At 37.5% G+C, this 16,108-nt stretch overlaps 1 protein-coding gene across 1 annotated transcript in view; it reads left to right on the top strand.

Annotated features, from left to right (window-relative positions):
• The first annotated feature begins 350 nt into the window (after window positions 1–350).
• LOC121417048 (monocarboxylate transporter 5-like) overlaps window positions 351–16,108 on the top strand; it is a 21,714-nt gene continuing 5,956 nt past the window's right edge. Inside the window, exon 1 of the mRNA XM_041610607.1 lies at window positions 351–562. Coding sequence (XP_041466541.1) covers window positions 358–562 — 205 coding nt within the window. The 5' untranslated portion in view covers window positions 351–357. The remainder of the gene's footprint in view (window positions 563–16,108) is intronic.

Here is a 16,108-nt window from a genome sequence, read left to right as displayed (position 1 = left end):
CTCCCATTCAAGAGCATTAAATCGTTTCTATTACCTCGTATCTCAACAAAAGTGAAATTTCAGGTAAAGTTGACCGACAAAATGCGACCAGGTACAAAAGAACATCGCGGAGTTCGTAGCGCGAATCGTTGCAGTGGGGACAACCGTTGTGTTTCTGTAACATAAATATAATGCAATGAAATGATCGCAAACAGTCGCACGGGCAATGTGAACAAAATAAACCATATTACATACTGCCCTCTCGCGTTCACAAATACTGAAGGCCGGGGGGGGGGGGTCGCAAGTGAGCGGAGCTAGTTCAGATGAGGGCAGCAAAATGTACGTACTTCTCCTAAATCAACTTTATTGCATTCTAACATGGGTACGGAAAGGTCGAGCAAGAGAACCTCCTCTTCCTGGGGATACGCAATAGTTCTCAGCAAGTTTGTTGTACTAACTATTGACACCGGGATTGCCAAATCGTTTGGTGTCCTTATTCCGACAATGGTTAAGCGGCTGGAATCGGACTATGCAACCGTTGGTTTTATATGTAGTATGCCGTCTACCCTTATGTATGTGTTATGTGAGTACACGTAAAATTAAAATCTTGAGAAGTTAGGTAGCATAATTTATGATTAATTTCAAGTGCACCATAGGTACTTACTTTTAATTAGTGCATTTTATTTCAACGTATTTTATAAAGCAATCACCTTCAACAAACATTTACATTCAAGTTCAAAAGAAAGACCCCCCCCCCCGGTGTTTCTTTTGTAAAAAAGGGCACCCTTTTGCTAAGATTTTTTCTTTTGCTAAGATTGCCGGTGATTTTTTACCTGACTGCTAAGAAAGCATGAATGGTTGTAAGCAAGCAACCAGAGAACGACGGCTTAAGGACCTCTCCGAAGGACGTGGTACTGAGGTTTATTGCCTTACCAAAGGGCACTAGCGCACCAAGTGGGAATCGAACCCGGGTCACCGGAATACGAATCCCCCGCTCTACCTACTGAGCTATCGCGCCTCCTGAAATAGCTGCACATGGTTTTTTAATGTTTAAATGCCCTAAATTTAAAGCAAGCGGGGATGAAATTATTTCTCATACCAATTTAAAAAAAAGATATTGCTCCTTCAACTATGCAGAAAATGATTAGCATATGATATTTTCAAGAAATATATTTCTTCTATTAAGATATTTTGTAGGCCTATACATGGCAGCAAATGTCAAAACGACCCCCATAACATTGATGATTTCAAGGCTCTATTAAAATGTAGCAAGGACGTGAGAGTGTTATATTCTTGCGAAGGAAATAGACAAACTTAATCACGACATCCAAAAGTGGAGATTTGATTTGAGAACTTCATTCCTCTAATAATGTTTCGTAGTGTTGCTGTATTTATTCCCCTTTTTTTGTTATTACCCTCTTTTTCATGATTTGTATCTTTGGAGGTAGTGGCGTAACTACGGGGGGGGGCATGGGGGGGGCACGTGCCCCCCCAATCGGCTGGCCAAAAAAAAAAAAAACGGTGAAAATGAGAAAAAGAGGGAAAAGGGAAGAGAAACGTAGTGGGGAAAAAAGAAATTATTGTTCATTATAATGTTATATTATGTTATGTTATATGTTATGTTAAATAAGAAGCATTTTTCATAGCTTTATAAAACATTATTTGCTTCATTGTGTCTTCATTGTTCATGTTGTTCCTGGTGTTCGCATAGACTGTTTAACTATAATCCCGTTGTACTAAAACTTCCCGTTTTCAAATCAATATACAACAAATATATTTCCTCGCAATTCGAGTTATTATTATTTTATGTAGTGACATATTCTTCATTTTCATCACTACTTAAAGTGATTGCCCTATTTTAAGGTCTTGCTATAAAACAATTTTTGTCCGTGCTAACGTTCGCATAAGTAGATTGGTGAGATTTCTGCTCTTCATTAACTTAGATCAGTCCTTAAAACGTCAATTTTTCTGATCTGAATATCAAAAATGTTCAGCTCGCGCTTCGCGCTCGCATCACTTGGTTAGTGAAATACGTAGGGTCTTAGTGAATTTTTACAAACAAGACTTAGAATGCCCCTCTTCAGGTCTGAATTTCCTACATAATTTTCAGCTCGCGCTTCGCGCTCGCAGTATTTGATTAGTGAGATGCATATGATAATCATGATTACAATTACTTCAAAAAGTACTTCATGTGTTTAGATGTAATTCTAACAAAATCAGCAAGAGCTTGGCACTTGCATTAGATGACTATGGTGAGATAATTATGTATACCCTTAATGAATTCCTAAAAAACATAGTCCTTAAAATATCCATGTTTGGGGTCAATATATACAAAAAAATTAGCTCGCGCTTCGCGCTCGGATCATTTGGTTAGTGAAATATGCACGGTCTTAGGGAATTCCTACAAACACGCCTTAGAATACCTCTCTTCATGTCTGAATTTCCTAAATTTTCAGCTAGCGCTTCGCGCTTGCAGTATTTGATTAGTAAGATGCGTTTGATAATGATTACAATGACTACCAAAGGTGCCTCATGACTATGTTTAGAAGTAATTCTGACAAAATCAGCAAAGGATGGCACTAGCATTAGATGACTACGGTGAGATATTTATACTCCTAATGGATTCTGAAATATAGTCCTTAAAATTTCCCTGTTTAGGGTCAATATATATAAAATTTTTGGCTCGCGCTTCGCGCTCGCATTGTTTGTTTAGCGAGACAGTTACGTATCATGATTAAAACAAAATTGCTTATAATGTCCCTTTTTAGCTCTGAATATCAAAAATTTTCAGCTCGCGCTTCGCGCTCGCATTATTCAATCAGTGAGATACATATCCGTTTAATGGCACTGCATGTCCATAAAATATCTCTATTAGGTCAGTATACCTGACAACTGAGCGCGCTTCGCGCGCTCCCTTAGTGACTCAAAATTTTTGCTGGTGCCCCCCCCAATGCCGTGACCCACGGTACGCCACTGTTTGGAGGTTGGTTAATTCATACATATTCGAGAAAATGATATTGAGAGATGAATAAAGGTTAACCACTAGCACATCGGGGGGGGGGTGGACCTGGGAAGCGGTGGTGGACCCCCCCCCCAAAAAAAAAAATCCTCGGGGTGCTGCGTTTATTGTTGTCCATAGGCAGCACTCCCATGTATTCTGGAAGACATGTAAAAAATGATAAATGTAACCAAAATGACCTTCATTTTGTAGTAAAACCCTTTTCCCCCTCTTAAAAATTTTCGGGATCGATTTAATATTCTTTTCCGTAAAAATTCTTTTCAAACTGTTCATATTTACATCAGCAACTCCAAGTAAAAAAAAATTCCCGCAACCCTAGGAGATGGAAAAAATGAGATGTCCTTTGAAGAAGTGAATGGAAATGATGAGGAAGATGACTAAGGGGGAAAGGAAAAAAATATTCTGTCGGTAAAAGAGCTCATTTGCAAAAGGGGTTAGGTCCATTTTTCATCAAATTTGATTTTTTTTTGTCTCAATGTACATATTTTTAGAAGTTCTATTAGTTGATACCAAAGAAAAGTTGAAATGCCCATTAAAAAGTGAACTAAAATGGCAGAGAATCACTTTATTCAAAAATGGTTAAGTCCATTTCAGTTTGGTTGCAAAAGGGGTTAGGTTCACACAGATTCTTTTTCGAAAAAACAATTTAAAAACAGGTAGATTTCTGTTAAACCTAATTTTATGTTCTCATGGTAAGTTAATTGAGTTTCGCATACGAATTTTGCAATGTTGGAGAATTAAAAAAAAATATAAATTCTTGGAGTGGACCTAACCCCTTTTGCAACTCATCTGAAGAGGGTATACCGGGCATGGTGGCTCAGTAGTAGAGCGTCCGCCTCATGAAAGGTAGGTCGTGGGTTCGATCCCCGGCCGAGTCATACCAAAGACGTATAAGAAATGGGACGTAAAAAACGTCCCCCATAACATTGATGATTTCAAGGCTCTATTAAAATGTAGCAAGGACGTGAGAGTGTTATATTCTTGCGAAGGAAATAGACAAACTTAATCACGACATCCAAAAGTGGAGATTTGATTTGAGAACTTCATTCCTCTAATAATGTTTCGTAGTGTTGCTGTATTTATTCCCCTTTTTTTGTTATTACCCTCTTTTTCATGATTTGTATCTTTGGAGGTTGGTTAATTCATACATATTCGAGAAAATGATATTGAGAGATGAATAAAGGTTAACCACTAGCACATCGGGGGGGGGGGGGTGGACCTGGGAAGCGGTGGTGGACCCCCCCCAAAAAAAAAAAATCCTCGGGGTGCTGCGTTTATTGTTGTCCATAGGCAGCACTCCCATGTATTCTGGAAGACATGTAAAAAATGATAAATGTAACCAAAATGACCTTCATTTTGTAGTAAAACCCTTTTCCCCCTCTTAAAAATTTTCGGGATCGATTTAATATTCTTTTCCGTAAAAATTCTTTTCAAACTGTTCATATTTACATCAGCAACTCCAAGTAAAAAAAAATTCCCGCAACCCTAGGAGATGGAAAAAATGAGATGTCCTTTGAAGAAGTGAATGGAAATGATGAGGAAGATGACTAAGGGGGAAAGGAAAAAAAATATTCTGTCGGTAAAAGAGCTCATTTGCAAAAGGGGTTAGGTCCATTTTTCATCAAATTTGATTTTTTTTTTTGGTCTCAATGTACATATTTTTAGTAGTTCTATTAGTTGATACCAAAGAAAAGATGAAATGCCCATTAAAAAGAGAACTAAAATTGCAGAGAATCACTTTATTCAAAAATTGTTAAGTCCATTTCAGTTTGGTTGCAAAGGGGGTTAGGTTCACACAGATTCTTTTTCGAAAAAAAATATTTAAAAAAATATAAAGACAGGTAGATTTCTGTTATACCTAATTTTATGTTCTCATGGTAAGTTAATTGAGTTTCGCATACGAATATTGCAATGTTGGAGAATTTAAAAAAAATATAAATTCTTGGAGTGGACCTAACCCCTTTTGCAAACAAACTCATCTGAAGAGGGTATACCGGGCATGGTGGCTCAGTAGTAGAGCGTCCGCCTCATGAAAGGTAGGTCGTGGGTTCGATCCCCGGCCGAGTCATACCAAAGACGTATAAGAAATGGGACCTTCTGCCTTCTTGCTAGGCGCTCAGCTTTTAGATTGGAGAAGGCTAATAATGACATGCTATGTTATGCAGGGCCCGCTGGAGGAGAAGTCTTATGATTGAAGTGGCTACCCTGGGTAAATAAAACGATATTATTTTTAAGAGGTCATTTGTCAAAACGGGCTAGGTCCATTTTTTCACAACTTTTTATTGTTTTCTGTCTCAAAACCTTAAGATTTTTAGTCGTTTTGATGATACCAAAGAAAATTTGAAATTCACAATAATACGTGATTGTGAATAAAAGGAGCAAGGAAAATCATTTTTTTAATTAAAATAGATTGGATTCTTTTCTGTTTTTTTTTTTTGTAAAAGGGGTTAGGCACACAATGATAATTTTATTTTATTATGTAGAAAAAAGTGAATACAGGTAGATTTCTTTTATACCCAATTTTATGTTCACATGATCGGGTAATACACCAAGACAATTTAGTTTCTCATAAGAATATTGCAGTGAGAATAAAAAAAAATATTTTTTTCTGGGAATGGTCCAAAGTGGACCTAACCCATTTTGCAACCAAACTCTTCTTATTATAAGTCTTTAAATTCTTCGGATTTATTATCGAAATTCAGAAACTGCCTTGCTTTGTATTCTTTCCCGGTCAGTGTCTGCATTTCATTCATTATTTCATTGAAAGTTTCTTTTTTCTCAGAGAACCGTGACACAGATCATATCAACAGTCCCATTCACTAGTACCTGTTTATAGCTGTTTCGTCAACTCCAATGTTGTCCACTCGCCACAATTGTCTAATCTTATATCGCCTACCATCAATTTGTCCACTATCCACATCGTCCAATTACCCATTCGTCCAATTATAATTCTTTCCAATGGCCAGTTGGTCTAATAAGTTGGTCCGATGACCGGGGTAATAATATGTCTGTAAAGCGCTTAGAGACACCGTTCCGATGTATTAAGCGCTATATAAATGCGGAATATTATTATTATTATTATAACCATTTTGTCTATTATGATTTGGTCTAATCTCGTTTTACATGTATTTTGCCCATTGGTCCAATAGTGATTCTAAGAGCGAACAGGTATTATAAAGGCAAATAGTCTAATGGCCACTACTTCCATTTCGTCTATTATCCAATTGGTCTAAATGCAGTCGGTCTACTATAGTCTAAACCTATTTCGTCTAACACTTATTTGGTCTAATCACCAATAGGTCCAATTCCAATCTCGGCCAATCATTATTTCGTCCAATATTCATTTCATCTACAACCATAGCTAATACTAGCAGCCCCCTATGTGCACGGTGCCTGTGTATTGCTGACTCAACTCCAGTAGCACTCGTGATTTCTTATTAATCTGCACCTGATAACTTTTTATATAATTGTAGACTGTTTTCATGCAACAAATAGCTGTTATTGTAATTATTATAATTATTAATTACCATTCTTATTTACTTTCTTTATTACTATCATTATTTATTATTATTATATGATAATGAATATCAATTTTATTGTTATATCCACCCATAACTTAAGTCATTTAGTGGGCGCGTGTCCAATAGCCACATATCTTGACATAATAGAGGTTCCAATGACCACGTCATTGAAAGGATATGTATCTCACTAATAAAATAAAGTAAGCACGAAGCGCGAGCTGAAAATGTGTGATATTCAGAACTATAATAAGGACACTATAAGCAAATAATCCTGATAAGTACTAGTATCTCTTTAAACAACAATGTGAGCTCGGAGCCTGAGTTAAAAATTTGGGCATATAAATTATCAACCCCAAACACGGACATTTTAAGGACTATTTTTTCAGGAATTTATGAAGAGCATACATATTTCATCGTATTCACATGATGCAAGTGCCAAGCGCGTGCCGAGTTATTTTTTTAGAATTACATCTATACACACTTTTGTAGTATTGTAATAATGAACATGATACGTTTCTTACTCACTAATCGAATATTGCGAGCGCGAAGCGCGAGCTGAAATCGTTTTATATTCAGACCTGAAGAGGGGCAATCTCAGACTTGTTTGTAGAAACACTTGAAGAGCAGACACATCTCCCCATGACCTAAGTAAGGACTGGAATGTTTTATGAGACAATTACATATGTCACAACTTAAAATACTAAAAGCGAGGAAATAAATTTGATGTATATTGAATTGAAAACGGAATGTTTTAGTACCATCTAATGCCATTGAACAGGGTGATCTATCTCATTAAACAGACAATGCGAGCACCAGGAGTAACAAACACATAGGCCCTTAACAAATAATTTTTCATGAAGTAATGAAAACTATATCTAATGTAACATAATGTAATTTTGAATGATATAATATAACATAATAATAATATGCAAAAAAATATTATTGCCCAATTTCATTTCTCTTTCAGTCTCCCCTTTTTTTCCCTTTGCTCATTCCACCCCTGAGTAATTACCATCATTATGTTTCACATCATTTTTTATGATGTGATAATTTTAAGGTATAATTAGCTAGTTTTTTGTCCGCCCCCGCTCTGAGCTCGGATAGCGCAACGTATTTGTGTTAGACAAAATGGCTAATGGACCCATTGGCTATCAGACTTACTACTTATTTGGGCAAATTGGGAATTAGACGAGATGGTTATTAAACGATTTGGTTGTTAAACTAACTGGTTATTGGACCTATTGTGTGGTGGACGAAATGGCAGTTTGACAAGTTGACGACTTGGATGTGGACCAAATGATATTAGCCGTTTCGATAGCGACAAGGATCCTGGTCTAGATGACTGTTATCTCAAAATTATTAATATTCTCTTGTCATCGAATTTATTAGCGAACTTTTATGTTACGTATTTAATTTATCACTATCTTCATTCATATTTCCACATAAGATAAAAATTGCAAGGCTTCTCCAATATTCAATAGTGTTGACAACGAACGGGTCAGTAACTACAGACCCATTTCAATCCTTTCTATATTAAAAAAAATGAAAAGGTAATTTAAAAAAGAACTTACGATTTTCTTGAAAAAAACAAGTCGTTTTGATTCTCACTTTGGTTTCCGTAGTGGCCATTCAACCTAAATGGCTCTACTTGAACTAACAAACAAAATAGTCGAGTCTTTTGAGTACAACTCATTCGCAATAGGAATATTCATCTGTTCATTGATCTGTCAAAAGCGTTTGGCACAATTGATCATACTTTACTTTTGTCAAAAAGATGACCTTTGGTATCTTTACAGTAGAACAGTCCTTGCCCCTTTTTTCACATCTTGCAAATCGTAAACAATGCATCATATACAATTGTGTTCAGTCTGAATATAAGACAATTGTACGTGGAGCATTAAAAGGGTTACTGCACACTTCTGTTCGTTATATTTGTCAATACTATATATATATATATATCGTTCTTCCAACCTCCATTCCTTTATCATGTACACTATAACGACACAAACATTTTATGTTCCAACAAAAATCTGTAGCACTTTTTTGAAATTGTCAATACTGAACCAATCAATTTATGTAGACGGTTTAAACAAACTGACTATCAATTCTAAAAAAATGTAATACATAATATTTCATAACCCTACTAGGCATGTGAATATTAATCATATAGGCCTGTAGGCTGTTAGCAGGTTTAAATAAACCCTAGTCTGAAGTTAGCACATTGCCTACTGGAATCTGGTGATCCCTGTACAAACCATATGGGAATTACACAAAATCAGTAGTCAGTAGGTTAACCCTGTTTTAAATTAAACTCCTCTAAGCCTCACCTCTGGTCTAAATGTGGTTTAATTCGTCACCCACATGTGGTAAGATTTTTTTCAATTTAGTTTATCTATATTTTTGTTAGTTACTGAACATTGCACTCCCAAACTAAATTCAGTTTTTGTCTGGCCCGCATAGCAAAGCGAGACTATTGGCGCCGCTTTTCCGACGGTGATGGCAAAGCACAGTGAGTTGAAAGTGCGCCAAAACTATATTCCGTGTTATATTTTTTACCTTATCCTGTTAAATAGGGGTAAATTCGGGCGTCGAATCGACTGAACATAAGTTAAAGCCGATACGACGTCACCTTGATACCAGATTTTGATTGGCTAAATCTAGCTGTGAAAAGACAAATGACGCTAGACAATGTGTTGGATATCAACTTTCTGTCAAGTTCTATTTTAAGATTGACTTGGGTAATTGTTGCTTTATGCTTCTCACATGCCTTAAACATGTGTATGAGATCCTGAAAATATTTTTAGGGCATCAAAAGTATCATTGAATGAATAAGATACTTTAAAATCTGAAAACATTAACTGTCCTTTATCAAGCTGTGTAGACTTTGGTAAAATGCAGAGTATATGCCATCACGAATGTATCACGATGAGAAGGGGTTTTGGCTATTTTTTTTTCTGCAAGTAGCTTTTAACTCTGGACGAGGGGTGAGTAGCCATCATGCGTTATCATTTTTGCTTACATTATGCCCGGAATTAATATCATTTTCAAGGAAGGGCAGGGGAATCGACCCAGGTTCGACCTCGCCGTGCAAAAATGAATGAAAATGTACACCCCATGCGGTGCGCTGCGATGACTGCGCGTTATTATTACGATTTTTTTACAGTGTGAAAGGGCGGATATTGAACCTACCGCCCTCTGATATGGTAAAGAAATCGAAAATTTGAATGATGATTCAAGTGAAAAATAAGGCTAATGACGAATATTTAGCACGTGTGAAACGAAATTATAACATGATTAGAATCACAAACGCCTGCAATCATCATTACAATAATGATCCAAGATTCACGTGTGAAAAGGCCCTACGTCGACTCTGCAATATACACTATGCAAATTGCAAACGAAGGGTCTCTACCTGCAGTCTAGGTTACACTTCGTGATTCCGAAAGACGTAAATTGCCTATACCTCGATGTTCGTTAATCCGAAAACGTAAAAGGGTTCATTAATTCGAATATTTGTGGCGTTACTCCGAAGCTTTCGTTTACTCCGAAGGTTCGATAATCCGAAAACGAAATAAGGTTCGTTGTTCCGAATGTTCGTTAATCCGAAAACGAAATGAGGTTCATTGTTCCAAGGGTTCGTTAGTCCAAAAACGAAATAAGGTTCGTTAATCTTCTCGTTTTTGGACTAACGAACCTTCGGAATTACGAAACTCAATTCATTTTCTGATTAACGAACCTTCGAAATTACGAACCTCACTTCGTTTTCGGACTAACGAACCTTTGGAACAACGAACCTCATTTCCTTTTCGGCCTACGAACCTTCGGAAATACGAACCCTTCAGAAAAACGAACCTTCGGAATATCCGAACCTTCGGAATATTACGAAGCTTCGGAATTACGAATGTATGCGGCAGTCTAAGTAGGACCCATATTGATTGATACTTGCTGAGATAATTCCTCTTGTAGCTTCAAAAAGCTAAACAGGAATGATCTTCGCAATATGTCGTGAAAGATTGGTGTTAGTAAAGATCTCTTTTTACAATGAAAGGAGACTGCGATGTGCAAGAAAAAAACATGGATACATCTTAAAAAACAAGAGATCCGGTTGGAGGCTGCCGATTTGTAATGATGAGAAGCTCAGCCTCCCTTGAATGCTGGTAGACCTGTTTTGTGTACAACTTCGCCAGGCAGGTGGTTCCATATTCGGATTGTCCTTGGGAAGGAGGAGCATTTGTATGAATCTAGTGACGATTTTGGCATAACAAATTTCAGTAATTGGTCCTTCCTTGCAAGATATGTTGCCGGTGTGACTATAGAGGGCATTGGCATGTTGACTAGTCTGTAGTGAAACTTGAAACAAAAACATGATAAAAGGTTAGGTGAACTCCCGTCAATATAATTGAATTTGTGGTAGGGTCCATGGTCATAGCTAGTTACTTGCTTCTGGGAATACATCCTTCAAAATAGTATTGTAATTAAAAAAAAAATCAAAACAGGTTGGGTGCTGGTAACTCGTAACACACAGAACGTGAGAAAGCACGTGACGGCATTTTTTTACAGCGTACTGTACTGGAATAAAACCCATGAACTTCATGGAATACCAGGCTTACATGTACATGTGTGTGATTGTTATTGGCTGAATATTGATGTTGTATCGTAGTAATTATGCACGTACATGTACATGCTTATTCAATTTGTACATGTACTGTTCACACCTACCGTATAGAGGAGTCTGATGTACAAATCATTCACTCAGGCTATTAAGGGTCTGAGTGCAAAGCCTAGAATGACTTGTTTGCTGAAGGCCTAGTAGGATTGGGGTCAGTTACAAGGCAATTGATCAATGACGTATTTAATTACATTTTCTGAGTAATTGAAATTGCATTTGAGATTTTGAAAGGGAAAGTAATTGTAATTGTATTTGAATAAAATGTAATTGACTTCAATTACTGTCAATAACATGTACTTTTCATTACACTCAAGTACTACTTAATTTATGATTTACTTTAATGACCTGTTTCATTTCAACTGATCTAGAATCAACGAGTTTAAAGGTAAATGCTGGTTTTGGTAACGATATCAAAATGAGTTCGTACAGAATCCAATGAGATGACCACCAAAGTGTCTGTTTGTATAAATAAAACGCATGTGCCAAAAAATTTTTTGGAAGAAATTGTGTAATTGCTGAGAAATCAGCAAATAAGCACAGTATTCGGGTAGGGCGTCGGGCCCGACGCCCTAAGCAATAATTATACATTGTCCCACGTGCGCTTATCTGTGTTGGGGTTCTTCGGTGTGAACATTTTTCAGCGTAGATTTCAAGATTTCACAAAGTTCAGTTAATGTAACTGTACAAGATCTAGATCCTCGATGATATACTGATAATTAAGCCTTGTTTTACAAACTTTCTCATGAAATTAGTGTTTACTGCAACTACTGGAATTTCTCTTTAATAGGTAGAATCCATTTTATTGCAGAAAATTAATTTCGATGTCTTTTATACAACAAGTGGAATGCCTCTGGCCGTCTCACCTGCATCACGCGGTTCAATATAGCAGCAGTGCTGACTTTGAATACTACTCTAACTCGCACAAGATGTTCAGTGATACATGGTTACTCTTATGTCCACTTTTTATGAACGAGACCAATAAACTTACAGAGATATGATGGTTATTCAACAAAAAAACCCAACATGGCCAAAGTTCATTGACCATACATGACCTTTGACCTTGATCATGTGACCTGAAACTCGCACAGGATGTTCAGTGATACTTGATTACTCTTATGTACAAGTTTCATGAATCAAATCCATAAACTTTCATAGTTTTGATGGTAATTCAACAGATAAACCCAATTCGGCCAAAGTTCATTGACCTTTGACCTTGGTCATGTGACCTGAAACGCGCACAGGATGTTCAGTGATATTTGATTACTCATATGTCCAAGTTTAATGAACTAGACTAATAAACTTTCAAAGTTATGATGGTAATTCAACAGATACCCCCGATTCGGCCAAAGTTCATTGACCCTAAATGACCTTTGACCTTAATCATGAGACCTGAAACTTGCACAAAATATTCAGTGATGCTTGATTACTATTATGTCCAAGTTTCATGAATCATATCCATAAACTTTCAAAGTTATGATGGGAATTCAACAGATATCCCCAATTCGGCCAAAGTTCATTGACCCTAAATGACCTTTGACCTTGGTCATGTGACGTGAAACTCATGAAGGATATTCAGTGATACTTGATTAACCTTATGTCCAAGTTTCATGAACTAGGTCCATATATTTTCCAAGTTATGATGACATTTCAAAAACTTAACCTCAGTTTAAGATTTCGATGTTGATTCCTCCAACATGGTCTAAGTTCATTGACCCTAAATGACCTTTGACCTTGGTCATGTGACATGAAACTTTAATAGGATGTTCAGTAATACTTGATTAACCTTATGGCCAAGTTTCATGAACTAGGTCCATATACTTTCTAAGTTATGATGTCATTTCAAAAACTTAACCTCAGGTTAAGATTTGATGTTGACGCCGCCGCCGCCGTCGGAAAAGCGGCGCCTATAGTCTCACTCTGCTTCGCAGGTGAGACAAAAATTGTGAATTTTAAGTCCAAAATATTACTTTTCAGAGTTTTAACATAGTAATTCAGGTATATTTTTTCCGTACATATTACAGGACTATACCTTTCGATGCTGATTTCGGTAAAATATTCGATCGGCAACTTCAATGTATCAACATGCTACATGATGCATTTTGAATAATTTTAATGAATTTTATAAACGAGCACTGAAGAACAAGTATAAACGATAAGCTTGAAATTTTGTTTATATTGATTTCGCAGAAATTTGACAATGTAGATGCATTTTGAATAATTGTAATGAATTATCTTGCCAAGTTTACTTATAAAACGTTATATGTCGACATGGCGAGATATGAAGTGTCTAAGACCGGGCAAGAGTCAACATATCTCGTCAAGTTGACATATAACTTTTTATACGTCGACTTGACCAGATAAATCTGGCCAAGTCGTCAAACCGATGGCACTTTAAAAGCTCCGTAAGTGTCAGTAGCCCCTTTCACAATTGACGTACGACCTGTTTACGACCGCCTGCAACAGTTTTTTTCTTGTTGTTGCACGATCGATCCCTCGGTGTCTTGCGAGCACTCGCAGTCGTTGTAGACGATCGCACGAACTCGAGGTGGTCGTGACTGGTCGCATATTAAATGTTAGCATGTTCAAAATCCAAACGCGATCAAATACGATTGATTCACTAGCATCAGGTCGTACCATCGGTCGGGCGATCCTAATGTGAATGTTGTTCAACGTTGTACGACTTGATACGAGAGGTGGCACAACTAAGTATAGTCGCATTTAGTCGACTGGAGGTCGTACAACACTTGTACATGTACTAGAGACCTACAGAGACCAGTCTTGCGACTGGGTGTGATAATATAAGACTGTTGCAAGACCGATCGAAATTACGGCTGTCAACATTCCACTACCGTTGCATTCGCATGTATGCGACCGTTCAGCCCCTTTCACAATTGACGTCCGACCAGTTTACGACCGCCTGCAACATTTTTTTCTTGTTGTTTCACGATCGATCTCTTGGTGTCTTGCGAGCGCTCGTACTCGTTGTAGACGGTCGCACGGACTCGAGGTGGTCGTGACTGATCACATCTGAACTTTGAACATGTTCAAAATCCAAGCGCGATCAAATACGATCGATTCACTCGAATCAGGCCGTACGCGGGGTCGTACCATCGGTCTGGCGATCATCGTGCGAGTGTTGCTCAATGTTACTCGCAATCCCTCCTGCAACACTCGCATTTGATCGCACGAGCACAATAAGAGCATATGTGACTTACTCGTGCAACGGGGTTTACTGGTTGTTTTTATTGTACGAAAGCTGTTGCAACTGTGAAAGCCTCAGAGCGATCTTATGAGATGACTAGCGATTGATGCCTGTTGCAGCCTGTCGCACGACCAAAAGGTCGCAAATGGTCGTACGTTAATTGTGAAAGGGACTTTAAGCCCCTTTTACAATGGACGTACAACCTGTTTACGAGCGCCTGCAGCATTTTTTTTTTCCTGTTGTTGCACGATCGATCTCTTGGGGTCTTGCAAGCACACGCAGTCGTTGTAGACGATCGCAAGAACTCGAGGTGGTCGTGACTGGTCGCATCTGAAATTTGAAGATGTTCAATATTCCATTCCCTGAAACTGCTGAGATTACATGACACTGATATACCTCGGCAATGTAGTCATGAAAATAATCAAATTCTCAAATTCCTCCAAAATTTCTTGACCTTTTTAAGCATGGATCAAGTATACATAGCTTTCAGACAAGTTCATCTAACATAATATCCGGTAGACAGTACCTGAAATATGGAATGACCTTCCTGGTTATATTAGAAACTCTTTGTCAGTAAATAACTTTAGTAACTACAAGGTCAAGAAAATGATTGTTTCACCTTATGAATATTGAGTTCTTTCACATTTTGCGCTTCTATTTATTTTATTTCTATTTTTATCTTATTTGAGTTAATATGAACTATTTGCAATCGTTGTTGCTGCCCTTTTTCACATCAACATTTTGTAACAGGCCTACTCACTTGTTGCTTAGGTAATTCATGCCCGCTCTCCTGCTCACTTCTACCTCTCTCGATCCCTTCCCTTGCCTTTCTTCCCAGACCTTCTTCTTTTCTCGTTTTGTATTTATATTGCATTTGTGTTACAAGCATATCCCGCTATAAGGTTTTGCGTTAAAGAGAAATTCCAGTAGTTGCAGTTAACACTGATTTCATGAGAAAGTCTGTAAAACAAGGCTTAATTGCCAGTATATCATCGAGGATCTAGATCTGGTACAGTTACATTAACTGGACTTTGTGAAATCTTGAAATCTACGCTGAAAATGTTCACACCGAAAATCCCCAACACAGATAAGCGCACGTGGGACAATGTATAATTATTGCTTAGGGCGTCGGGCCCGACGCCCTACACGAATCCCGTGCTTATTTGCTGATTTCTCAGCAATTACACAATTTCTTCCAGAATCCTTTGGCACATGCGTTTTATTTATACAAACAGACACTTTAGTGGTCATTTCATTGGATTCTGTACGAACTCATTTTGATATCGTTACCAAAACTAGCATTTACCTTTAAGGGAATAGTGCCTTCTTTTGTTAACAAATCTATCATATATTTACAGCTTTTTATAATAAATTATTTTGTATGGATTATATTGTCAATTGATATCCATGAACCTGGCTACGCAGGGTTATCCTTGTCCAGGGGGGGGGGGGGGGTGGCTGTGACAATGCTCAGCAGCCTCAGTAACAATACACTTATCCTCCATGGATGGGCCCTGTTGATATCTTATGAAAATGGAAGAAAATAAAGGTTCATTTGAATTGAATGGAATGGAATTGAACTGTGCAGTAAATACGAATAAGAATAATGATTAAAGCTGGAGTTGTGAGGCGCTTTTCACCATTCACTTTGCCTTGGCTGAGTGCAGCATAATATGGGTTCCTCTCCTCCTGACAAGGGTGGTAATCTATACAAGCAT

This window comes from Lytechinus variegatus, chromosome 6, assembly GCF_018143015.1.
Source record: "Lytechinus variegatus isolate NC3 chromosome 6, Lvar_3.0, whole genome shotgun sequence".
In the NCBI taxonomy this organism is placed as follows: Eukaryota; Metazoa; Echinodermata; class Echinoidea; order Temnopleuroida; family Toxopneustidae; genus Lytechinus; species Lytechinus variegatus.
The sequence above is the reverse complement of the archived record's forward strand: the minus strand, read 5'-3'. Positions and strand labels throughout refer to the sequence as shown.